Below are 26,723 nucleotides of genomic sequence, written 5' to 3' on the forward strand. Positions count from 1 at the left end.
CAGCCCCTATATATATGTAGCTCTAGCTCTGGTATTAACCCTACAAGCCAAAGTCATTTTTTGTTGCCTTTATAAAATATATCCCTGTCATTTTTTAAATTTTTCCCAAAATTTTGATGAAAACTGTAGCCTATGAAATGTGATGGCCGTCCATGGTCCAAAATTATCCCAAAAATTATAGAAAAATTCACAAAAATTGGTAAAGTGTTGCACTAATTTTTGGCGGCAAAAATTACAGCACTCAATGGGTTAAAATTTCCAGAAAGTCAGGCCTCAAAGTTAAGCAGTGAAATAAATTTTTTAATAGAGAATAAAAAGATCACGATGACACCATTCTGAGCTGGAATCCTTTGAAATCAGATTTCCATTTAATATTTATATCTCACTCTCTAGGACCAGCCAGAAAAGTTTAGAAACTCTCTATAGAGTTGGTTAGGTACCAAAAACCACAGACTGCAGACACTTTTATAGTCTCTGCCCAAACATATACTTTGTGCTATGCTCTGGTTTTCTGTCAATGATATTAAACTGCTATGCTAAACGCAAGATTCTGAGTACCATACTGGTATTACAGAAGAGTTTGGCCCGGAAAAGTAACAAATCAGATGACAGTTGACTGAGGTGCTGTGAAGAGCAAAGGTAGTTCTGAAAGCCACCAAAGCAATCCTGGGCTGAAGTTGGACTCAGTTTCGGATTCGGTTTCGGATTCGGTTTCGGATTCGGTTTCGGATTCGAATAACTGAGAATAGTTTTATATTTCCAGCTTATGTTATTATTTTTTCGAAGAATATAATTACTGATACACAAGGAGATATTTTAACTAGATGAAATTACAGCACAAATAGCATGTATTTTATCACATAAATGTAGCATGTATTTCATGACATAAATGTTTCATATATAATCATAATTTATAAAGTTTAAAAAATCAAAACACTTTAGGCAGTAGAGCAAGGAACTGTAATGCATGACTACACAAGACAAAACCTGTTTAAAAAATCAGTCAAAAGTTACAACTTATGAGCTGTCCATCTCAATTATGGGCATTATGCAGTTCAGACTATTCAAGCTAACAGTACTACGCACAATTCAAAGAAATGCATTCAATGCTATCTTTATTAAGCAACATATTATGTAAAACAACATCAATCAAAACATCAAATTAATACAACATATTAACATTAAACCATGTGACACACATTGTGACATATAAAATGATTAAAGTATGTTTTGTAAATATTGTTTTCCTTGCTCGACACTTCCTTTAAATTTTAAATTAGAGTGCTTTGAAGCTTTCTGTAATTTCTATTTTTTAACCATTTTACTTGTGAATATATGCACACAATTTATGCCATGAAATATATGCATTGTTTATTGTGATCTTATTTTCACTTTGTCTAGTGTGATTAGATATTATTTTAGCTGAAAAAAGGTCCAGGGAAAGTAAGGAAAATCCAGTATTCCACAGTGTAACAATTGGCTGAAAATATAAAATTTCTTTCAGTCTCTCGAATCCGAAACCGAATCCGAAACCGTGTCTAACTTCAGCATCGTAACCGCCAAAGCAATTCTGGGCTGAAAGATCCCTTGCCTGAGGGCGCTGTCTACACTCCACCCTCTTACATGGGAGGGGGGAGCATGGAGAGTGCCAACAAGCAGCTAGCACTGATCTTTAAGTCAAATTCCCCTGCACTACATAAACTTCGATTTGCAAATTATGAATTTCTTGAAAATGCAAATTTTCTACCCCACAGTAATTGCGCATTCAATATCATTTGTCTTTTACACTCGCTGTCTTCGCCTCCCCGGGCCTACTTACACAAGTTGCATCAAACAACTGTTGTCTGCAGTTTTGTGAAACACGTTAGGAGAAAGCCATCAGGATAATCACTGCATCTGATTTTAATCTGGTCGTCTCCTGGCCAGCTACTACCCCGACTCGCATTACTAATTTATGTTTACCATGGAACTTGTTGCCATGCACCATGAGATGCAAAAATCCTTGTTTTCTTTCAGGTAGATCTTTAAATAGCAAGTGTTGTCCCTCTCAGGGACAAAAAGTGACCAAAATATAAACTTTCTTGCATGATTTTGACTTTATTGATGACATATGATATACATACTACAACTTGAGTTGTGAATTACTTACAGGTAAAGTGCAGTCTAGAATGTCATACACTACACTACTTAACACAAAATTTGGGTTAGTTTACCATTCACAGAAATTCTTGACCTCAAATTATTTATACCATCCTGTGTAACCCTCTAAAATTTTAGACTTTGGTCTTACCCAATTGCTTTTAATTGCATGGATGGCCCAACTGATGTGGAAATAGGTGGAACAGTTTCACCTGTCCAAACGGATGAGACCACCTTCTGGGGGTCTGTTTTAACAAAAATCAATGATAATAATCTAACGGTATCAGAGAACAAAGCTATTTCACGGAGGAATATTATGTACCCGGTATGTATGTATGTATGTATGAGGATTATTATGTAATGTTCCTTCAAGGCTGTTAGAAAAAAGCTTCTTAAGTTCTGCTGACAACAGCAACATGAGAAAAGAGAGGAAATTTGACCACGGTAAAGACAGCCATTTTTAGATCTCATGTTGATAAAACTGAACTGTCATTATGAAAGAGTTTATTCTTCAAAACAGAATGCAACTCAGGGACAGATATTTGGACTGTCACTTTTTAAAATTTACAATACTTTTTTTTTGTTTAGAGCTTGTGTAGGATCATTTTAAAGGGAAAAAAATACCGCATTATACGGTGTCGCTCACATTTGATCAGAATTGGTACATACAAGTACCAAAGATCAACAATAAATGTTTCTATCTGTTCAGCGCAGGAAAATTCTACGTTGATGTTATGACAATGATTTCTGCACAGTACAACCAGAAAAACAACAAGAAGTATTTAAACCAGAAAAACAAGAATGACAGAAGTTTGACATACTGCTACAGAGAAATAGATGTTTTGATCAAAAAAGGGCAAAAATTGTCCTAAAAACACAAATATTGAAATTTCACCACATTTTTTGCAAACAGCTTCTCAGCTTGTCAAAAGATGATCTGCAACATTTCGCAAAATCTATCAGCAATATAAATCACTAGGCCATATGTATGTTGTAGTTACAGCACGCAATCTTATTTGCGCTAGTGATATGGATGTACATTGTATCCTCAGACAGCGTCGAACTAAAAAAAATTATAAATCTGAAAATTTACTCAGAAAAAAAAATTAGCACAGCTTTTCTCATTTGGAAAAATTTTTTTTAGAAATTTACAATTGTAAAAAAAATGTTCACAATTTCATTGTGACCACCCCCTCCCAAGATCTAATGGTCCGTCCCTTAGTTTGAGCAGGTCTGTTAATATGTAACAGTTCATAAACGATGACATGAACTACAGGTCAGTGGAATATCCTGTTTCAGCCATTGGCATGCGACCACTCCTGAACATTTGCAGAATTTCCCTTTTTCTTACCTCATTTGCACATTTTTGACACTGATGTGTTCATTTGAACAAATTAACATCTCAACCCCTGCATCTACCTGTACACAAAATACTGAGATGGTAGCTTAGGCCGCGGCGGTATGGGAGTTTTGTGTGTGACGGACATTCATCCGCACATACATACCCACAAACATACAGACGCCACCGACTCACAATATACCGGGGTAAGCTCTTTTTGGTATTTATATAAACACCAAATATGAGCTAAAAATTAAAAGGAAGGGAGTGATTGTGAATTTCAAATATCAGTCAATGTTACACAATTTGTTTCACGGTGATTGACTACCAATTTATTTTTATTTTGAAAGAGAATGGTTGAAAGCTTCCTTTGGGAAAGTTTGAGCAAAATCTTTGAGTCTTTCACTTTTGATATTTATACTACCTAATAAAGGACAAAATGAATATTTGTCCACAAATTTTTGATGTGCCTTTCTTACTCAACACTATGAGATGAGCAGAAAGTGGCACTCCACTACAACTTGCTATGACTGACACTACAAAAATCTCATTTAACCCTTCGAGTGCTGTAATTTTTCCCACCAAAATTTTAGTGCAACATTTCACCAATTTTTTATGAATTTTCCATAATTTTTTCAATAATTTTGAATGAAACGGACATCACATTTCATCTGCTACTGTTTTTAATCAAAAATTTTGGCAAAAAACTTGACTGAGGTGTATTTTTTAAGGCAATAAAAATTGACTTTGGTGCTCTGAGGGTTAAGACGATCTTACAAAATCTCCAGCAATAAAAAATAAACAAGGAAGAAGAAATTTGCCCAAATCTGTGTCCGCAGAATAAAATAAACGACACACACTATGCTACTGGCACCAACAATACATCATCACCGCTTTGATTAAATTAATATTTCAGTACCTGTAACTGAACTACATCAAAACTACTACAAATAAATGAAATGGATAATAAATGAAATAAATGAAAAAAAAAATCGACAGAGAAGGTAACTGAAGTGAGTTCTTGGCTCAGTTGAGAGGACTTTTTTCCCCGTTCTGATGCTACATACAGTTACATCCATTGAGCAAAACCCTTATTGTAATGTCTGTGCCATATGTTGAAGGGCCAGTAATGCTAATTTTGATTATTTTTTTTTATTATTATTTGTTATATGTCAATTTACTCCTTGACAAGCTGAGTTGACAAGCTGAATACTGTATATATCAACATGCTTTGGAAAGTAGAACAAGAAATTATGGTTGACAGTAAAATTAAAAATGATGAAAAGATCACCAAAAGTTAGCATTAGACAAGCACTGCTGTGCTGGTAGAATTACACATAACACGCTCTCTAAAAACCTTGGACACTTGTGTCTGATGAGTTTTAACCCTTTCACCACCATGGTTTGTCCCAAATCCATTGTTTTCAATGGTAAAGTTGGACCTGTATACAGGGAACTGGGGGTGAAAGGGTTAAAACTTATTGGGCTTTCTGAAATGTTTGGAAAGCTTAAAGTTCAAAGGTCATAATCTGAAATTATGTTTTACATTATTTAGCATGTGACATTTGAATCAATCTTTATATCACTGTATGAAACATGACGCACAATTGCTGTTGCTACAATGTTTCAACATTATTAATGAATTTTCACATACCAACACGCATCTGTGAGTGAATGCAACTTTGTATAACAGGTAAAATATCCTGATATTAAAGTCAGGAAGCGGAATCACTCTTGCATTAGCACGGGACTGGGCCTGCGCTATCTTGATTTATGTTTGTCTGAAAGAAGCTGAGCAGACATTTAAAGTTTTTACTACATCGAGAATCTAAAATTACACGCTACTATTGGTCACCTAAATCTTTGAATACAATGCGCGGCTAACAGTCACTGCATTAACCCTTTCACCACCATGGTTTGTCCCAAATCCATTGTTTTCTATGGTAAAGTTGGACCTGTATACAGGGAACTGGGGGTGAAAGGGTTAAAACTTAAGACAGGAATCTTTATGAACTCTTTGCACATGTCTTCCTCTGCCTCAACCCTGTTCTCGGCATCATATCTCACGAATTATTAATAGCAAAGCAAAGCAATCAAGTGATAACAGTCCCTTGTGCCCAGGCATCAACCGTTGACTCCGGCGTGTCCAGTGTTACTGAAGCGACGAAAATGGCGCAAATGACATTTGATAGTCTGAGTAGCTTTGTGTGTTCTGAGGAACTTCCATCTGATTCAAGTCTGCTGGTCCAGATTCAGCCTGATGTAATTTTTCACCACTTTCAGTTTCAGTGTCTTGTGGCCCATTCTCCGTTCTTTCAGTCTGGTGAGCATCTCGTACATGTTTATTCAATGCCCAATTCTCTTTATATCGTTTACCGCACGCTTGACATCCAAATTTCCTTTCGTTAGAGTGCATGAGTTTGTTGTGTTTCACCATGGCTTTTTTCAGTGTGAAACCTCTGTCACACACCGGACATCGGTAGGGTCGATCCCCAGTGTGTGTCCTGATATGGCCTATCTGCTGTTGTTTTGCCTTGAACTTACGGTCGCAGTAGCAACACGGGAAGAGAAAAACTCCGTTGTGTTTCTTGGTGTGTGCTGTGAACTTCCCAAACTCTAGGAACCGCATTCCACAGGTCCTGCATTGGTACTTCCTCTCCAAGTGTTGCACCATATGCCTGCGAAGATGGACTTGGCGGTGAAATCGCTTTCCACAAACTTCACACAGAATGGGCTTCACATCCGAGTGTACGCTTTGTTGGTGTTCTATCAGGGACTGTTTACTTGTATAGGCCTTGTCACACGGACGACACTTGAACGGCTTGTCTCCACTATGCAGTCTCATGTGAATCGTCAAGTTCCAGTTTGAACCAAATTTCTTCTGACAGACTGGGCAGTGGATATCACTGTTTTCCATACTCCTGGGGGATCTTGTTGAGCAACTTTCTCGGTTTTGAAACGCCCTGACATGTCTAAGTAAGTTTGACTTCTTTGCAAATATTTTATCACATCTTTCACATTTAAATTCCAGCTTCTCTCCATGAATGTCCTTCATGTGTTTCCTTAATGTCTGTACCCCCATGAACAGATCGCCACAATGTTTACAGAAATGATCCCTGTTTCTTCTCTTCTTTTTCGTCCCCTCGCCGCTCGGTCCTTCTAATCCACTGCTAGCCTCTTCGTCCTCCTCAGATACGCCCCCATCGTGTTCACATCTGCCAGCATACATGTGTTTGGCATAGTCCATGGGCTCTTTGAAACTCGCTCCACACAAATCACAGCCAAAGTCCCGACCATTGAACATGTGCAACTCAACGTGTTTCCGGGCCGCAGCTTTCGTCGTGAATATTTCAGCACACTCGCTGCACTTATACTCTTGGTTTGGGGATTTACTGTCCGCCGCTTCGTCGTCAGATCGAGGATTTGCTTGAACACTCTCACCATCTTGATTCGTAGTTAGCTTCCCGTCTTCACACTGCATGGAGTGATTTTCTTCTACATCGACAGGCTCGGTTTTTATCTCAACTACGGCGTCCAGTCCGCCATACGATTCTGAGATCTGATGACCGCCCTCCCTTTCTGTACTGTCAGTCTGAGGTCTCGCCTCCTTGAAGTGTTCGTCTCCACCAGCCTCTCTAACATCAACAGAGAATCCGTCCATTGTTTTCTCTCTTTAAATACGCTGTCAGTACATGTATTTCACCACACGTGCATCGGTGAGGTTCGTTGCATTGCTTCGTCCGTCCTCTATCCACTGAGCACGCTGGGATTAAGTTCGTATTCGTACTCGTTTCATTTACAATCTAGGATTCTTTGTAACAAAAGGACAAACTGGTTAATATAAAGCTGCTTAAGAGCTGTTAAAAGAATTAATTGTACCTAAAGATACGGATAATTGTGCAACTATGAAAAAAATAGTCTAATTCTAATGCTGTGGGAGAAAATAGTAGTTCTTTGCCTGGAGGAAAGAATTGAAAAACAAGCAATCAACGTATCGTGTGTTACTTTTGAAGGAGATCGCAAAGTTGACCTCATCCTCAGCTTCATGACAGTTTTAGCTCACTCTGAAAATGACGTCGCTCTCGAGCAGAAGCAATGAATTGACACAAATGATGAAATTAACCGCAGACTTCGAAAAGTAACTTGCACACTGTAATTATTTTCGTTTTTTATTTTGTAAATGAGTCTGGGCAAGTAAATATTTATGGGCAGAATATCCCACAAAGACCCAATTTTCAGAGTAATTTTCAGTTTGGTCAGTATTTTCGGAACCTTGTGTATGTAGAAAGTAAAAAAATGTGTTAAAATCGTGGCCATTCAAAAAGGATACAAAAGTGCTAATTATATGTACTTTACTATACAACACACTCGGGGAGTGGGATTTAAACAAAAGTACTGCGCTTCAGGGCAGCGGCCGGGACAAAACCCGCGCCAGGGAGACTTTGGTTTTTAAGGGGGGGGGGGGGGAAACATTGGCGCGCGTTGTCTGTGAGGGGTGGACTATTAGGGCGACATTTTTTATTTTTGTGTTTCTCATCTCCCGACCGACCGTAAATTTCAGCTCCGACATGAAAAAAAAACCCCGTTTTTTATTTGCGCCGCCTCTGAGGCGATCATCCTAGCAACAGCACCAACAAATTGTGAGATTGCAGCGACTCAGACTGAAAGGACAGAGAGCACAGAACTGAAACGCAAGAAATTGCAGTGACTGAATGGACAGAAGATTGAACTGAAACAAATGCACGTTTTTCGTACTTAAAAATTGCAGAGACTGAACGGACAGAAAATTTAACTGAAACAAATAGTTTTTTCAGTTTTTGTGGTACTTGTTTTTTTTTATTTCGACCACCCGCCCTGCCCGAGTATTCCTCTGGAGATGAGAAACAAAAAAAATAAATAAAAGGGTCACCCTTATCATTAGCATTCATTTGGTAGGTTTCCAACGGTCAGGGGTCACAGTGGTTCTTATCTGGTGAACATCAGTCCTTTGATAAAAGGTAGCAGATTCACACGGGGGACAGATTTTGGGACTCAACTTTTTACGATGCTTTTCTCGAGCCACTGGCTTAATTATTTGGCAAAATTGGCAATTTTATTTCCCCCAATTGACATAAGACAGGGATGGCTGCTATTTTGAATTTCAAATACCGTAATTAAATCTGGTAATTGTTTCTCTCATGCCAAAATTTGCACGGTCATGATCCCCCGATTGTTATTCTTGATTTTGTAAGAGACTGGTTGAAAGTTTGCTGATGAAGTTTGAGCAAAAGTAAGTCTTTTAATTTGGAGCCAACTGAAATACATTAAGGTTAAATTAAGATTTATATAGTTTGTCTTTCATACTTGCCATCTTTGCTCCTCCTAAAACTAGACAAGTTATATTATCAGAAATCTAATGTCAGAGCCTGGCAAAATTAGGCAGAAGCCACCAAGTCAATCACTAGGTCTTATTTTTATCTGGTTGGGTCTTGGCTGGTGAATATGTTGAAAATCACAACATTATGAGTATCATACGATATCTTTCTTGGTATGATGCACTGGAGGAATTTGTCAATTTTCCAGGTGGGTCTGTGTACAGGGTGTGTTGTGTCTAGGGAGTAAAAAAGTGACCAAAGCTTAGAATTTCTTGCATGATTTTTACTTTATTGAGGGTGTATGTTAATACATACTACAACTTGACTAGTAAAATTCCCAATAGTCAAGAGGAGTCTAAAGCACCATACACTGCAGTCCATAAAATGGGATATATTGTATGCAAGGTCAAGGTCAATATTTGCAGATTTTCTTGAGCTCACACAGACCATCCTGCGTAACCCCTACAACTTCACTCTTTGGTCTTACCCTATCGCTTTCAATAGCATGGATGGGTCAAGTGACTTGGAAATAGATGGGAAAGGTTTTTACCTGTACAAATGGATGGGGACACCATGACAAAAATCATTGATAATACATGTATTATATATCACAGAAAACAATCCAAAGTTACTTTACCAGAGGTTTATTGTTCCTGCTACGTTATGAGCATAAATTTTCAAAAGTTTTGGGACAACTGTTTAAAAACGGCAAACATTTTCCCATTTTGCTGACAAAAGCAAAATTGGAAAGAAGCGATTTGACAAAGATAAAGAGGTAGACATTTAAAGAGCTCATTTTGATAAAATTGATTTGATATTGTGTTATAGTTTTATAACTTACCATTTGAGTGCTATGATTGTTTCCCCACATAAATTTTTGGTACAAAATTTTACCAATTTTTACAAATTTTTCTTTGATTTTTTTTGGATAATTTCAGACCAGATCCACATCACATTTCATTGAGCATGGTTATACATCAAAAGTCTGAAAAAGAGGATAAAAATTGACTTAGATGCTTAAAGGGTAACCTTAATCCTATAGACTGCATGACTTCCACACTTAAGTCTTGAATTATTACAAACTAATTTGCACAGACATGTACAAATCCTGATGGATCAACTGGTTGAAATTGCAGTGCACCACTTTTTGACAAAATTTCAATCAGTTGTGAAGCCACTTTTACTGTAGAGGGCACAAGATTTTGTTTGAATTATTAAAATGAGGAAATAACTAAAAATTCAGCAAAAATACAAAATACAAAATATCTTTACGATATACATAAAACTACATAACGTTCACCTTAGGTACTTGCATACTAATTTTGAAAGCAATCAAAACAGCGGTTCTTGAGTTAGTAATTTTTGACCATTTTGCATTTTAAAGCTCATTTCCAAACTTTGGGCGATGCAAACTTCGTTTAAAATAAAATCCCATCTATAGACCAGGATGCATCCACACATCAAATATAAAGCTAAAAAGTGCAGCCGTTCGCGAGTTTTTGATGTTGATATACTTTATATACTGCATACATACATACAATGTATGCATACATACATACAATGTACTGCATACATACATACAATGTATGCATACAGATGCCATCGACTTAAGGTTATACAATAACCTGACACTGGTATACCAAATGTGAGCTAAAAATTGCATTAAAAATACAAATCTGCATATTTCTATACGATTCGAGCAAATCTGACATAGGTCAGGGTTATCCCTGGGGACCACAGATATCCTAAATATCAAAGTTGTCTGACAAGCAGTTTAGAATTTTTGAACAAAAATGACAATAATAGCCTTAAAAATACAAATTTGCATATTTTATCACAATCTCAACAAATCTACGTAAGGTCATTCCCAGGGACCTCTATACCAAATTTTAAAATTGTCTGACCTGCAGTCATGAATATTTTTTACCAAAAACGGCTTTTTAGCTAATTTGCATATTTCCAGCAATATCGAAAAAAGTACCTGTCCCTGAGACTATAAAATTTGCTCCTTCCAAGGTTCATAATCATATTTTGCATCTACACAAAGAATATCAAGTCTGTAAGTACTGCTGTTCTCAAGTTATTTCAGCAGATGGACATCCTCACACACGGACATACATACATGCATACATACATACATACATACATACATTATACATACAGACTGACGCCGGATGCATACCTACCCTAATAGCTTCTATAGACTATACTGGCTAAAAATACTGCAATACAGATTGGGTTTAATGGAAAAGAATGAGTTCCATGGTGGTGAAAACGGTAAAACCATGAGTTCCATCGTGGCGAAAATGTAAAGCCAATCTGGGTTGCCACCCTAAATACAAAAGTCATGCCTGGTGGAAATTTCGTACGTGTCTGTTCATTACAAATTTCTCTTTAAACCGTTTACCGCAAACTTGACATTCAAATTTGCTTTCCGAGTGGGCAGCTCTGGTGTGTCTCAACATGTACATTTTCAGCGCAAAGCCCTTGTCATACACTGGACATCGGTACGGCCGTTCTCCTGTGTGTTTCCTAATATGGCCTATCAGTTGTTGTTTAGACGAAAATTTCCGGTCACGGTAGTAACACGAGAAGGAAAAAAGCTCCATTGTGCCTCTTGGTGTGCGCTGTCAACTTCTCAAGCTGTTGAAACTGCTTTGCACAGGTCTTGCACTGGTATTTCTCAGAGTGTTGAACCATAATATGCCGTTGCAGTTTATAATTACTGTGAAACAGCTTTCCGCAAGCTTCACACAGTTTGGTCTTCTCATCTGAGGGTACGCTTCGCCGATGTTCTTGCCGATGTTCTTTCAGAGATTGTTTATTTGTAAAAGCCTTGTCACATTTATAACACTTAAATTCCTATTTTTACCTTCTCGTGTCTATTTATAGACAGAGAAGGTATTAGAGTTGAAAACCAGTATGCTGCTGTCAACTACTTCCGTCTGTCAAGACTTCCGTCTGTCAAGATCCGTTGATGTCATGCCATTGTGATGGGTCATATCATAAACTGGTGGGGGTGTTCATGGCTCAGGTTGAGGTGTGGGAGAACGATTTTGAGCTGTGACAAAAATCAAAAGGGACTTAGCGGCATAGCCACAGTGTTAAGCCTTTCTCCAAGGTTTCTTAGTTGACTACAATCTATTACAGACTACTGAGCTGAAGTTAGGGGTAGGGTACTCACTTTGTGTTTGCTCACTCTGTGAGCACTAGTGTTTGGTACTGAGTTGCGTGGATATCCCTCATGGCCTCACGTGATATGGGCCTGTTGCATAATCTGCAGAGATGATCATGCCTCTGAGTCTGAAAACGGTCATTGTGTAAGCCTGTTGGCATTTTCCTTGCATTTTTTCTCATTTATTTTTGCAAAATATCGGCAAGTACCTCAATATTTCAAGATAACCCTTTCTTCCCAATCGTTTCCTGGAGTTTCAGAGTCATATGAACGAAAATGAGTGAAAATTTAGACAGGAAAATCGGACGTCGGCCATGTTCAATGTTTACAGTACAATCAGAAGTTTATGTGGAGGAATTACCGGTAACCAACAAACACTGTTCATGATGCCCGCCCTCTAGAGGCAGACCTTCCTATATGAAGTACCACATTTGATGCTCGTGGAAAGCTTGACCACACAATGGAGCATTTAAACTTTTAGTAAATGACAAACTGAATAAGAAGGTATTCTGAAAATGTCAAATACTGAGAAAAAATGCGCAAATATTCAAAATAAACAGGTTAACTGACTGGTCAGCTATAAAAAACAATGAAAATGTATATGATCAAAAGTTTTTGAGATGCGCACATTTTACAAATACAGAAATTATTTACATCATAAATATAAGACAAAACTATTTTTTCAGGGATGGGACAGGTTGGAAATGAGGGGTGAGAGATAAAGGCACTCCTATTGCTGCATGTGGATGCAGCCACACCATTTCATTTACAGCATACTTATTCACTGTGTTGTGTTCAAGTTACTGACTGTCATACAAGGATATAAGCAAATCAAATCAAATTAGAAAAGGATCAATGCTGTTGTGTGGATTTTGCTGAACATGGTTGATTTTAATATTTCGCCCTATATATTTGGTATCCAGCAAAGGCATATTTTGATGTAAAGTCAAAATTAACACTACATTGCTGACAATATATGTTACCGTGAACTTTTTTTTTATAAATTATAGTATAGTAGTACTTCGAACAGGTTAACAATTATCGTAATGTCAACCCATAATTTTACATCACAAAGACTGTAATTCTGCAGTCATTTTATAAATTTTGCACTGCACAAGATGATTGAACAAATTGCAATGTTTGAATTTGTAAACTCAAAGAATAAAAATCCTTTGGTCACAGATCAAATATTTTTTGAAAAGAAATTTACTCTTAAACACTTTTAGCATATATTCTTTACGCGGTCATGTATTTCAAGATATGTATTTCAAGGAAAATATGCCTATTAAAAACAGTAATTTCTTCACTTTCAATTATTTTCAATACTATGACAATTATCAGCCATGAGGTTATACAAACACAAGACCAGATAAGCGTTTTCATCATTTCCACATGACTCTTTGGAAAATCCATAAAAACAGTTAAAAGTGACTTAAAATGATCACTTGGTTACAGATGCCAGGTTGTGTATTTCACATGCACTCAGGTCAGTAGGGAAGTGCGTCATTACTATTTTGGACTGTTAATTCTTATTTCTGAATTATTTAACTTTTTTCCACATTGAACTATCTTTAGGCAGTTTATACTGTAGCTTAGAATTTTTTTGATTGATATATTTAATCATCCTTAGGGTTCTTTGGGTCCATATCCCACCTCATGCCCCTACATTGTCAACTATTTACCAACAACTCCATGCCAACAACCAATTACCTGACCTGGCCAAACATTAGAGAAGGTACAGCGTCATTGACGGTATTTTTCACTATGCACTCTCTGAATGTGAATCTTCAACGTCCACTCTCTAGAGAATGTCTTCTGACAAATTGGGCAGTCAATACCACTGTCGCACAAGGCTGATCTTGTTTTACAAAGTTTTCGGTTTAGATTCGCCTTGTTCTATCACAAATGTTCTATCACATCTTTCACATCTAAATTCCATCCTTCCTCCGTGAATGTCCTTGATGTGTTGATTTAATGTCTATACCCCCTTCAACACATCCCCACAATGTTTAAAGACATAACGCTTGATTTCCTCCTCCTTTTTCATCCTCCCGCTGCTCAGTCCCCCGTCTCCATCATTAGCCTTCTCCTCCCCGTCAGATATGCCCCCATCTTGTTCACATTTTCCAGCATACATGTGTCGGGCATAGTCCATGTGATCTTTGAAATTCACTCCGCACAAATCACAGTCAAAGTCCCTCCCACTGAACATGTGCACAGCAACGTGTCTCTGAGCTGCAAGCTTGGTCTGGAATATTTCACCACAGCCGCTGCACTTATACTTTCGATTTGAGGATTTCCTGATTGCTGTGCCATCAGCTTGAGAATTTATTTGAGTACTGTCATCAACATTTGTGGTTTGCTTTCCATCGTCACACTGCATGGAGTGATTTGCATCTTTTTTAGTTTTGACCTCACCAGAATCTGGAACACCATGAGATTCATAGATCTGAGAATCACCTTCCATTCCTGTGCTCTGAGTTCTCACCCCTTTAAACTGTTCATCTTCAAACAGCTCTCTTACATCAGCCAAGACTCTGTCTACAGTTTTGTCCGTTTCAACACGAGCTGTCATCAATACATCACTTGCATTATCACAGTTATGTCCATCTTGGCCAACGACATCACCCACTGCCTGTGCGAGACTGTTGTCATCTGCCATTGGCTCAGGCTGTAATATTTGCTTGTTTGTTGCTGATGTGACTCTCTCCTCCAGACACTGGTCACCCTGCTCACCACATTTACCAGCTGCAATACTGTCACCAATCTGAGACACAGTGTCACTGACATCACTGATGTTAACCTCCACTGAAGGATTCTGTACAATGTAAGATTTTGGTCCGTGGCTTCCTGTGCAAAAAATGACAACAGGCAAAGCTATGTTACAGAATGACTGTTCCATTTGATTTCACGTCTTTATTTCTTTTTCAAACAGAACATGTTAAGAACAGACTCAAGGACCCAGTCATGTTCAAGTATTACAACAAAATGTTACATGTACGATGCCCATTTGCATGGCAGAAAATAACTGTCCACAATCAGAGCATATCCAAAGAGGGCGCACTTCAACATACCTGAACAGAGAGGGCACTCTTCAACTGGAAACATACAGAGGGAACATCGGACATGTCCACAAGTGTCAATCAAAGGTCGTATGGTGACAAGGTCAAACACTTTATTACAAGTTGGACATCTCGTCTTGTCTGCAACTTTGACAGGGAAGACTGCAAAATGGACCAAAAATACTATGTTCATTAACTGTTACTATAAAACAGACGACTTTCTGACAATAACAAGAATTAAGTGTCAATGTCACTTTAACGCTTCCATCTTACGACGATATGCAAAGAATAAATATTATAAACTGTTTATGTTTATTGACTCACTTCAGATGTCACGGATGAATATCGATGATAAGAAAGTGCCAGCATTGTCAGTTCATAATGATCGCTGATTAACATCTACCGGTACTAACCAAAAATAGCATCAAGGAGACCGTGCTCACATTTGGTTCGAATTGGTCCATTCAAGAAATATTTAAACCAGATTAAACAAGAATGACAAAAGCAAATAAAGTCTGCAATGTAGGTACTGGAGGTCAGCTTTAGGAACATGCATATCAACTTCTCTAGCAATGGGACAAGGAAATCCTACATACATACTTAGTACAGTGAAACTTGTTTAAATTGAACACCAAAGGGAAAGACAAACTTCTTTGGTTTAGAGAAAACTGGTTTATACCGTAGAGGTACATTTAGCAAAGTGTTGTATGTGAAAGGGACTTGATGCATCCACACACCAAATACCAAGCTAAAAAGAGCAGCGGTTTGTGAGTTTTTGATGTTGACGAACATATGTACATACATACATACACACTTACATACATACAGATGCCAGTACGATAACCTTACACTCATTTACCAAATGTGAGCTAAACATAATATGAAATGAGGAAACTTATAGGTTAGTATTTTAATGAAATAATACAAATACAAGTTAATGGAAATAAGAATTGAAAAATAACAACAAAATGTCGTTGTAAATTTGTAATAAATGAGGCAAACAGTTTGGGGAGAAACGATAATTTGACCAAAAGTGGGCAAAATTTCGGTCAACTAAGGCCTGCCTACCCTGAAAAACACTCAAGTAATATAACACTTTTGATGCTAAAAATTACCAACATTTGATGAAAACTATTGACCAAAGAAATAAAACTTTAATGCTAAAGATTACCAAAGTTTGATGTACTAGCACCCCCCAAACTACCGGTAGTATCACAAATAGCCATCTTGACAGGTCCAACAGACCTCTGAAAAAAAAAGCCAAAGAGAATAATTAGTTATATTACACGCATGTGAATTAATTTGAACAAGTTATCATTGATGACAAAGTCCCCGCTAGTTCAATGTTGTTTAAATCTTTGTTACTCATTTATTGACAAGACTTGATGACTTCATATTGGGTTAACTGCGAAGTTTGCTGATTATATCATGACATCAAAATTAACTTTTATTATGTATGTCAGAGTACACTGATGGTCAACCGTGTTTGGAAAAAACAACTTTGGAAAACATTATTAACCCTTTGAGCGCCATAGTTAATTTTTGTCACCTTGATAAATTGTAATCCATCTTGGCCATTGACATTATTCACTGCCTTTGCAGGACTGATCTCGTCTACCATTGGCTCAGGCCGGGATATTTGCTTGTTTGTTGATGATGTAACTCTCTCCTCCAGACACTGGTCACCCTGCTCACCACATTTACCAGCTGCAATACTGTCACCAATCTGAGACACAGTGTCACTGACATCACTGATATTAACCTCCACTGAAGGATTCTGTACAATGTCAGATTTTGGTCCGTGGGTTCCTGTGCAAGAAAATGACAACAGGCAAGGCTATGTTATAGAATGTCTGTTCCATTTGATTTCACGTCTCCATTTCTTTTTCAAACAGAACATGTTAAGAACAGACTCAAGGATCCAGTCATGTTCAAGTATTACAACAAAATGTTACATGTACAATGCTCATTTGCATGGCAGAAAATAACTGTCCACAATCAGTGCATATCCAAAGAGGGCGCACTTCAACATACCTGAACAGAGAGGGCACTCTTCAACTGGAAACATACAGAGGGAACATCGGACGTGTCCACAAGTGTCAATCAAAGGTCGTATGGTGACAAGGTCAAACACTTTATTACAAGTTGGACATCTCGTCTTGTCTGCAACTTTGACAGGGAAGACTGCAAAATGGACCAAAAGTACTGATGTTAATTAAGGTAGCGGTAAAGGCTAGAGCAGTATCACTAGCCCACCTGCCAAGTCAGTAAAAAAGCGGCATTTAGCGAAAATCATATGTATTTTCACCCACTTGGTTTGATGTGTTATAGCAGCTGTAGGCTGTAAGAGCGATGTTCACAGTGTATCTGTTATCAGGGACCTGTATAAAACAGACCACTTTCTGACAATAACAACAATTAAGTGTCAATGTAACTTTAATGATTCCATCTTAAGACGATATGTTATGCAAAGAAAAAAATATTATAAACTATTTATGTTTATTGACTCTCTTCAGATGTCATGGATGAATATCGATGATAATAAAATGTCAGCATTGTCAGTTCATAATGATCGCTGATTAACATCTACCGGTAATAACTAAAAACAGCATCAAGGAGACGTGCTCACATTTGGTTCGAATTGGTCCATTCAAGAAATATTTAAACCGGAAAAACAAGAATGACAAAAGCAAATAAGGTTTGCAATGTAGGTACTGGAGGTCAGCTTTAGGAACATGCATATCAACTTCTATAGCAATGGGACAAGGAAATCCTACATACATACCGGTAATTAAGGTAGCGGTAAAGGCTAGAGCACAGTGAAACTTGTTTAAATTGAACACCACAGGGAAAGACAAAATTGTTTGGTTTAGAGATATCTGGTTTATACCGTATAGAACCATTTAGCATAGTGTTGTATGTGAAAGGGACTTGATGCATCCACACACCAAATACCAAGCTAAAAAGTGCAGCGGTTTGTGAGTTTTTGATGTTGACAAACATATGTACATACATACATACACACTTACATACATACAGATGCCAGTACGATAATCTTACACTCGTTTACCAAATGTGAGCTAAACATAATATGAAATGAGGAAACTTATAGGTTAGTATTTTAATGAAATAATAACAAAATGTCGTTGTAAATTTGTAATAAATGAGGCAAACAGTTTGGGGAGAAACGATAATTTGACCAAAAGTGGGCAAAATTTCGGTCAACTAAGGCCTGCCTACCCTGAAAAACACTCAAGTAATATAACACTTTTGATGCTAAAAATTACCAACATTTGATGAAAACTATTGACCAAAGAAATAAAACTTTAAGGTGGCTGGAAAGGCTATTTTTGCACCAATTCTTTTCTCAGAGATAATGTCAAGTTTCAAGTGTTAGAATCAAGATATTTAGTTCAAATTTTTAGGATAACTCCCTTAGTTGATATTTTCTCCAAAGAATATAAAAAATTGTATATTTGCAGCCATGATTTTGAAATATGACACCAGTAAATATTAAAATTTAATTTTTCATATTTTCTTTACATATTTGAATTTAATAATAATTGGATAGTATTAATATTACCAAATTAGTTGTAAATATGTTGACACTATTTATTGTAAGATTTATACGGCAGGATTTGTAAATAAAATTTGTTTTTATGATTTTACAAGGGTTTATATATCAAAAAATTATTAAAAATTCTTTCAAATTTCAAAATGTGATTTTTCAAAAAGTACTTCAAATACAGGAAAATTGTGCCGTACAAATCTTATCTGTAACCTTGTTAATAGGCTGTAAAAATTCCATGTCCATATCTAATTTCAAAGTTGGATTAAATTGGTATATAATTATGTAGGAAAACTGTTATTCTGTCAAAAATGTTGAAAACAAGCCATATTTGCACCCCTCTTTTGAAGTCATAGAGCAGTCTTTTTGGTTAATCTCACTTTTGACACCTCTTTGACACTCAAAGAATCTAAAAATGCATTTACAATAGCAGTCACTCACTCTGAATGCCAGCACCGCCTTGTCAAACTTTCCTGAAAAACAGCAAATAATGACTTTCCCTTTTCAAACATTTTATTAAAAGCTAGGGGACCTCTACCATAGTTAATACACTAAGGACTCCCCAACTTCTTCTTATTTGGTTAGTTTTTCGGAAGTTTTAACAGGCTATAACTCTGCAATGCCTTTGTGCCCAAATGTCTAGTTTTTTTTATTCCACAGAGAATGTTGACTACTTTTATATTTTAATAGTTTTGTTGAAATTTATAACTGACACTCTAGCCCTTTCCAACCACCTTAATGCTAAAGATTACCAAAGTTTGATGTACTAGCACCACCCAAACTACCGGTAGTATTACAAATAGCCGTCTTGACAGGTCCATCAGACCTCTGAAAAAAAAAGCCAAAGAGAATAATTGGTTATATTACACGCATGTGTATTAATTTGAACAAGTTATCATTGATGACAAAGTCCCCGCTAGTTCAATGTTGTTTAAATCTTTGTTACTTATTTATTGACAAGACTTGATGACTTCATATCTGGTTAACTGCAAAGTTTGCTGATTATATCGTGGCATCAAAATTAACTTTTATTATATATGTCAGAGTACACTGATGGTCAACCCTGTTTGGAAAAACCAACTTTGGAAAAAATGGTTAACCCTTTGAGCTTAACAGTCAATTTTTGTCACCTTGATAAATTGTAATCCATCTTGGCCATTGACATTATTCACTGCCTTTGCAGGACTGATCTCGTCTACCATTGGCTCAGGCCAGGATATTTGCTTGTTTGTTGCTGATGTAACTCTCTCCTCCAGACACTGGTCACCCTGCTCACCACATTTACCAGCTGCACTACTGACACCAATCTGAGACACAGTGTCACTGACATCACTGATATTAACTTCCACTGAAGCATTCTGTACAATGTAAGATTTTGGTCCGTGGCTTCCTGTGCAAAAATTGACAACAGACAAGGCTTTGTTATAGAATGACTTTTCTATTTGATTTCATGTCTCCACTTCTTTTTCAAACAGAACATGTTAAGAACAGACTCAAGGATCCAGTCATGTTCAAGTATTACAACAAAATGTGACATGTACAATGCCCATTTGCATGGCAGAAAATAACTGTCCATATTCAGTGCATATCCAAAGAGGGCGCACTTCAACATACCTGAACAGAGAGGGCACTCTTCAACTGAAAACATACAGAGGGAACATCGGACATGTCCACAAGTGTCAATCAAAGGTCGTATGGTGACAAGGTCAAACACTTTATTACAAGTTTGACATCTCGTCTTGTCTGCATCCTTGACAGGGAAGACTGCAAAATGGACCAAAAATACCGATGTTAATTAACTGTTACTATAAAACAGACAACTTTCTGACAATAACAAGAATTAAGTGTCAATGTCACTTTAATACTTCCATCTTACGACAATATGCAAAGAATAAATATTATAAACTGTTTATGTTTATTGATGCTCTTCAGATGTCACACATGAATATCGATGATAATAAAGTGTCAGCATTGTCAGTTCATAATGATCGCTGATTAACATCTACCGGTAATAACTAAAAATAGCATCAAGGAGACCGTGCTCACATTTGGTTCGAATTGGTTTATTCAAGAAATATTTAAACCAGAAAAACAATAATGACAAAAGCAAATAAGGTCTGTAACGTAGGTACTTGAGGTCAAGTTTAGGAACATGCATATCAACTTCTATAGCCATGGGACAAGGAAATCCTACATACATACTTCATACAGTAAAACTTGTTTAAATTGAACACCAAAGGGAAACACAAAATTGTTTGGTTTAGAGATATCTGGTTTATACTGTAGAGGTACATTTAGTATAGTGTTGTCTGTGAATGGAACTCGATGCATCCACACACCCTATGCCAAGCTAAAAAGTGCAGTGGTTTGCAAGTTTTTGATGTTGACGAACTTATGTATACAGACATACACACTTACATAAAAAGATGCCACTACTTTACCTTATACGATAACCTCACACTCGTTTAACAAATGTGAGATAAACATAATATGAAATGAAATACCGCAATTATACGGTGTCGCTCACATTTGATCAGAATTGGTACATACCAGTATGGGTACCAAAGATTAACAATAAATGTTGTTTCTATCTGTTCAGTGCAGGAAATTCTACGTTGATGTTATGACAATAATTTGTATTGAAGTATCCTGTTTCAGCCATTGGCATGCGACCACTCATGAACATTTGCAGAATTTCCCTTTTTCTTACCTCATTTGCACATTTTTGACACTGATGTGTTCATTTGAACAAATTCACATCTCAACCCCTACATCTACCTGTACACCAAATACTGAGACGGTAGCTTTGGCGGTATGGGAGCCTTTGTGTGTGACGGACATACATCCGCACATACCCACAAATATACAGACACAGACGCCACTCAGACTCATCATATAAGCTCTTTTTGGTATTTATATATAAAACCAAATATGAGCTAATGAGGAAACGTATAGTTTAGTATTTTAACGAAATAATACGAATACAAGTTAATTGAAATAAAAATTGAAAAATAACAACAAAATGTCGTTGTAAATTTGTAATAAATGAGGCAAACAGTTTGGGGAGAAACAATAATTTGACCAAAAGTGGGCAAAATTTTCTTCAACTAATGCCTACCCTGAAAAACACTGAAGTGATATAACACTTTTGATGCTAAAAATTACCAACATTTGATGAAAATTATTGACCAAACAAATCAAACTTTTTAATGCTAAAAATTACCAAATTTTGATGTACTAGCATCACCCAAACTAGTATCACAAACAGCCGTCTTGACACGTCCAACAGACCTCTGAGAAAAGAAAAGAAAGTGAATAATTAGTTAATCATTACACGCATGTGAAATTTAATTAGAACAAGTTATCATTGACGACACAGTCCCCACTAGTTCAATGTTGTCTATCCTTTTTCCTGCCAGACAGTATTAAGACTATTACCGGTACTTAAATCCCCATCAGCTAATTCAGTAAAAATAGTGACAATGTCACTGGTCGCTCCCATATAGTTATCAAAACAAGCTAAAATCAAGCTAAAAGATTTTTTTATCACAATAGAAACAATTCCCCAATAAAATAAAATTATACAAATTTCACCAGACGTCACCCGTAAAAACCTCTACACTAAGTTTCAACTCAATCGGACGTGTGGTTTCAGAGTTAAAAAAAATTTTTGATCAAAAATGAAAAAAATAGCCAAAAAATGCAAATATGCAAATTTCACCACGATTTGCCCAGATTTGGGAAAGGTCACTCCTATGTACTTCCATACCAAGTTTCAAATCAATCAGACTTGTGGTTTCAGAGAAGAAGATTTTTTGACCAAAAATGGGAGAAAATTACAAAAAAAATCATGAAAAATAGCAAGTCCAAGATACTGACCAAAGATGTGCACAATCATTTCATGTCAGCCCAAAGTACTTACATGCTAATTTTTCATCTAATCTGCTCAGTGGTTATTGAGATTTTCAATAAAATGAAAACTTGTAAACATATATACATATGGCTATGGGAGCTAACAAACGACCCAATGGTCGACAGAGCTCTGCTGTGTTATGAAGAGAGCAACGTTTTGTGACATATGTATTGATGAAGAAGGTTGAGATCTTTGATAGCTCATTTCAGGATGGCCTGACCTAAAATGGCAAAATTAGCTGCAAAAATACAAAATTGATGATTTCATCATAATTATGTATAAAAATGTATACCAAATATCAAAGCTATCACATGAGTAACTTTTGAGAAACAAATATTTTGACCAAAAACGGCAAAAACTGACCCAAAAATACAAAAATTGAAGATTTCATCAAATTTCACTATATCACACTAAGAGAACCCCCAGGAACCTGTATACCAAATATCAAAGGCATCAGACAAGTAGTTTTTGAGAAACACATTTTTTGACCAAAAATGGCAAAAATTGCACCAAAAATACAAAATTGCAGATTTCATCATATATTCTGTATATCATATTTAGTTTATCTGTAGGAACCTGTATACCAAATATCAAAGCTGTCAGACGAGCGTTTTGATGAAATAAATTTTTGACCAAAAATGACAAAAAAATTCCTTAAAAATACAGATTTGCTTATTTCATCATAATTTGAACAAATCAAACTTGGGCTATCCCTAGGGACCTGTATACCAAATATCAAAGCTGTCAGACGAGCGGTTTTGATGAAATAAATTTTTGACCAAAAATGACAAAAAATTCCTTAAAAATACAGATTTGCTTATTTCATCACAATTTGAACAAATCCAAGTTGGGCTATCCCTAGGGACCTGTATACCAAATATCAAAGCTGTCAGACGAGCGGTTTTGATGAAATAAATTTTTGACCAAAAATGACAAAAAAATTCCTTAAAAATACAGATTTGCTTATTTCATCACAATTTGAACAAATCAAAGTTGGGCTATCCCTAGGGACCTGTATACCAAATATCAAAGCTGTCAGACAAGCGGTTTTGATGAAATAAATTTTTGACCAAAATGACAAAAAAATTCCTTAAAAATACAGATTTGCATATTTCATCACAATTTGAACAAATCCAAGTTGGGTTATCGCTAGGACCTGTATACCAAATATCAAAGCTGTCTGACCAGCGGTTATGAAGAAGGAGATTTTTACCAAAAACGCCTTTTTTGGCACTAATTTGCATATTTTTGGCAATGACAACTTCATTTGAACAAAATCTCATCTACAGCCCATCATCCATGTACACACCAAATATCAAGATGAAATGTGCAGCGGTTTTGGAGTTTTTGATGTTGACGGACAGACATACAGACATACAGACATACATACATACAGACATTTTCCTAGCCTATAAGAATAGCTTCCATTGCCATATATACATATGGCTATGGGAGCTAAAAAGCGGTATTGAGCCAAAACATGACATATTTTCACCCACTTGACTTGGTCTGTTATAGCATCTTTAGTCCAAAAAATAGCGTCAATGACACTGTAGCTCCCATCCTGGATTATTTAGTGTTTGTTCTCTGGTCAGATATTTGAACATGTGTGAAAGGGATAAAGTGCATGAAGTGAAAATACTTAAATGAAATGTACTGGAGACAGTGAAATATGTTTAATGTAATTATTCAGAATATAAAATGGAAAAAATACAGAATTAGATATATCGAATACTGTGATACAACCATTAACTCAACAAGTCATTTACAATGACATAGTCCCCACTTGTAATAGGAGTATTAGTCTTGATGGGGCAGGAAAATGTGGTCATTAAGAAGTATCACTGGAGTGTATATGTTGAAATCTATGGGCACATAGGTCTATGTCGTTGTTCCCAATTTGAAACACATGAGGCATGTCTAAGTTATGGTTCTAAATCGGGAAAAAAGATCAGACCTCTAGCAGTATTGGCCAGCCAAGAAATACATATGCGCATTATAAATGAGGTATAAGATGTGACATCTTAAGGTCTAATATCCTATCAAAATTGGAGGGTATAGAACTTGTGGTTACTGAAATATGCATATATATGTATAATCAAGGTCAAAGGTCATCGAGGTCACATGACATTTTGAAAAAAAAAATTATATTGCTAATTAATCCCTATATGCCAAAAAATCAGATCTCTAGCTCTATTCGCTTGCCCAGAATTAGATGTGTACATAATTAATGAGGTAAAGCGTGTGTTGTCATAAGGTCTCCCATCCTACTAAATACAAAGGACATAGCACTTGTGGTTACTTATTTATTGACATAAACATATATTTTAGGTAAAAGGTCATCGAGATCACATGACATTTGGTCAAAAAATTTCTCTCCTATAGTTATCCCTATATACCAAAATCACACATCCAGCTCTATTGGCTCGCTCAGAATGAGATATGCGCATAATTATTGAGGTACAGTATGTGGCGTCATAAGGTATCCAATCATACCAAACATGAAGGGTGTAGCACTTGTGGTTACCGAGTTATGGAAAAATATGTATATTTGAGGTCAAAGGTCACCGAGGTCACGTGACATTTTGTAAAAAAAATTGTTTTGCTAAGTTATCCCTATATACCAAAAATCAGACCTCTAGCTCTATTGGCTCGCTCAAATTAGATATGTGCATAATTTATGAGGTACAATATGTGGCGTCATAAGCTGTCCCATCATACCATACATGAAGGGTGTAGCACTTGTGGTTACTGAGTTATGGACAAATATGTATATTTGAGGTCAAAGGTCACCGAGGTCACGTGACATTTTGTCAACAAAATTGTATTGCTAAGTTATCCCTATATACCAAAAATCAGACCTCTAGCTCTATTGGCTCGCTCAAAATTAGATATGCGCATAATTAATGAGGTACAATATGTGGCGTCATAAGGTGTCCCATCATACCAAATATGAAGGCTGTAGCACTTGTGGTTACTGAGTTATGGACAAATATGTACATTTGAGGTCAAAGGTCACCGAGGTCACGTGACATTTTGTCAAAAAAATTGTTTTGCTAAGTTATCCCTATATACCAAAATCAGACCTCTAGCTCTATTGGCTCGCTCAAAATTAGATATGCGCATAATTAATGAGGTACAATACGTGGCGTCATAAGGTGTCCCATCATACCATACATGAAGGCTGTAGCACTTGTGGTTACTGAGTTATGGACAAATATGTATATTTGAGGTCAAAGGTCACCGAGGTCACGTGACATTTTGTCAAAAAAATTGTTTTGCTAAGTTATCCCTATATACCAAAAATCAGACCTCTAGCTCTATTGGCTCGCTCAAAATTAGATATGCGCATAATTAATGAGGTACAATACGTGGCGTCATAAGGTGTCCCATCATACCATACATGAAGGCTGTAGCACTTGTGGTTACTGAGTTATGGACAATATGTATATTTGAGGTCAAAGGTCACCGAGGTCACGTGACATTTTGTCAAAAAATTGTTTTGCTAAGTTATCCCTATATACCAAAAATCAGACCTCTAGCTCTATTGGCTCGCTCAAAATTAGATATGTGCATAATTAATGAGGTACAATTTGTGGCGTCATAAGCTGTCCCATCATACCATATATGAAGGGTGGTAGCACTTGTGGTTACTGAGTTATGGACAAATATGTACATTTGAGGTCAAAGGTCACCGAGGTCACGTGACATTTTGTCAAAAAAATTGTTTTGCTAAGTTATCCCTATATACCAAAAATCAGACCTCTAGCTCTATTGGCTCGCTCAAAATTAGATATGTGCATAATTAATGAGGTACAATATGTGGCGTCATAAGGTGTCCCATCATACCATACATGAAGGCTGTAGCACTTGTGGTTACTGAGTTATGGAAAAATATGTACAATTGAGGTCAAAGGTCACCGAGGTCACGTGACATTTTGTCAAAAAATTGTTTTGCTAAGTTATCCCTATATACCAAAAATCAGACCTCTAGCTCTATTGGCTCGCTCAAATTAGATATGTGCATAATTAATGAGGTACAATTTGTGGCGTCATAAGCTGTCCCATCATACCATATATGAAGGGTGGTAGCACTTGTGGTTACTGAGTTATGGACAAATATGTATATTTGAGATCAAAGGTCATCAAGGTCACATGACATTTTGTCAAAAT

At 36.6% G+C, this 26,723-nt stretch overlaps 2 protein-coding genes across 5 annotated transcripts in view; both read right to left on the reverse strand.

Annotated features, from left to right (window-relative positions):
• Positions 1-2,077: 2,077 nt before the first annotated feature.
• Positions 2,078-7,354, reverse strand: LOC139124847 (zinc finger protein 883-like). The gene has a single exon (XM_070690956.1). It carries the CDS (start codon positions 7,137-7,139, stop codon positions 5,631-5,633), a length of 1,509 nt encoding a protein of 502 aa, XP_070547057.1. The 5' UTR covers positions 7,140-7,354; the 3' UTR covers positions 2,078-5,630.
• A 6,555-nt stretch (positions 7,355-13,909) lies between these two features.
• Positions 13,910-26,723, reverse strand: part of LOC139124918 (zinc finger protein 37-like) — a 137,414-nt gene continuing 124,600 nt past the window's right edge. For 2 of the 4 annotated variants that reach the window (XM_070691025.1, XM_070691028.1), the window contains exons 7-14: positions 20,252-20,401; positions 19,768-20,027; positions 19,390-19,465; positions 17,104-17,253; positions 16,619-16,878; positions 16,241-16,316; positions 15,082-15,231; positions 13,910-14,857 (exon numbers count right to left, since the gene is read on the reverse strand). In XM_070691025.1, coding sequence (XP_070547126.1) covers positions 13,986-14,857; positions 15,082-15,231; positions 16,241-16,316; positions 16,619-16,878; positions 17,104-17,253; positions 19,390-19,465; positions 19,768-20,027; positions 20,252-20,401 — 1,994 coding nt within the window. In that variant the 3' untranslated portion in view covers positions 13,910-13,985. Of the gene's footprint in view, positions 14,858-15,081; positions 15,232-16,240; positions 16,317-16,618; positions 16,879-17,103; positions 17,254-19,389; positions 19,466-19,767; positions 20,028-20,251; positions 20,402-21,860; positions 21,931-26,723 lie in introns of all 4 variants that reach the window. The other 2 variants (XM_070691026.1, XM_070691030.1) reach the window with 2 other exon arrangements.

This window comes from Ptychodera flava, assembly GCF_041260155.1.
Source record: "Ptychodera flava strain L36383 chromosome 23 unlocalized genomic scaffold, AS_Pfla_20210202 Scaffold_24__1_contigs__length_23054250_pilon, whole genome shotgun sequence".
NCBI lineage: Eukaryota > Metazoa > Hemichordata > Enteropneusta > Ptychoderidae > Ptychodera > Ptychodera flava.

Excerpts from the sequence above, each read along its gene's own strand:
- LOC139124847 (XM_070690956.1), bottom strand. The coding sequence starts at position 7,139 with ATGGACGGATTCTCTGTTGATGTTAGAGAGGCTGGTGGAGACGAACAC.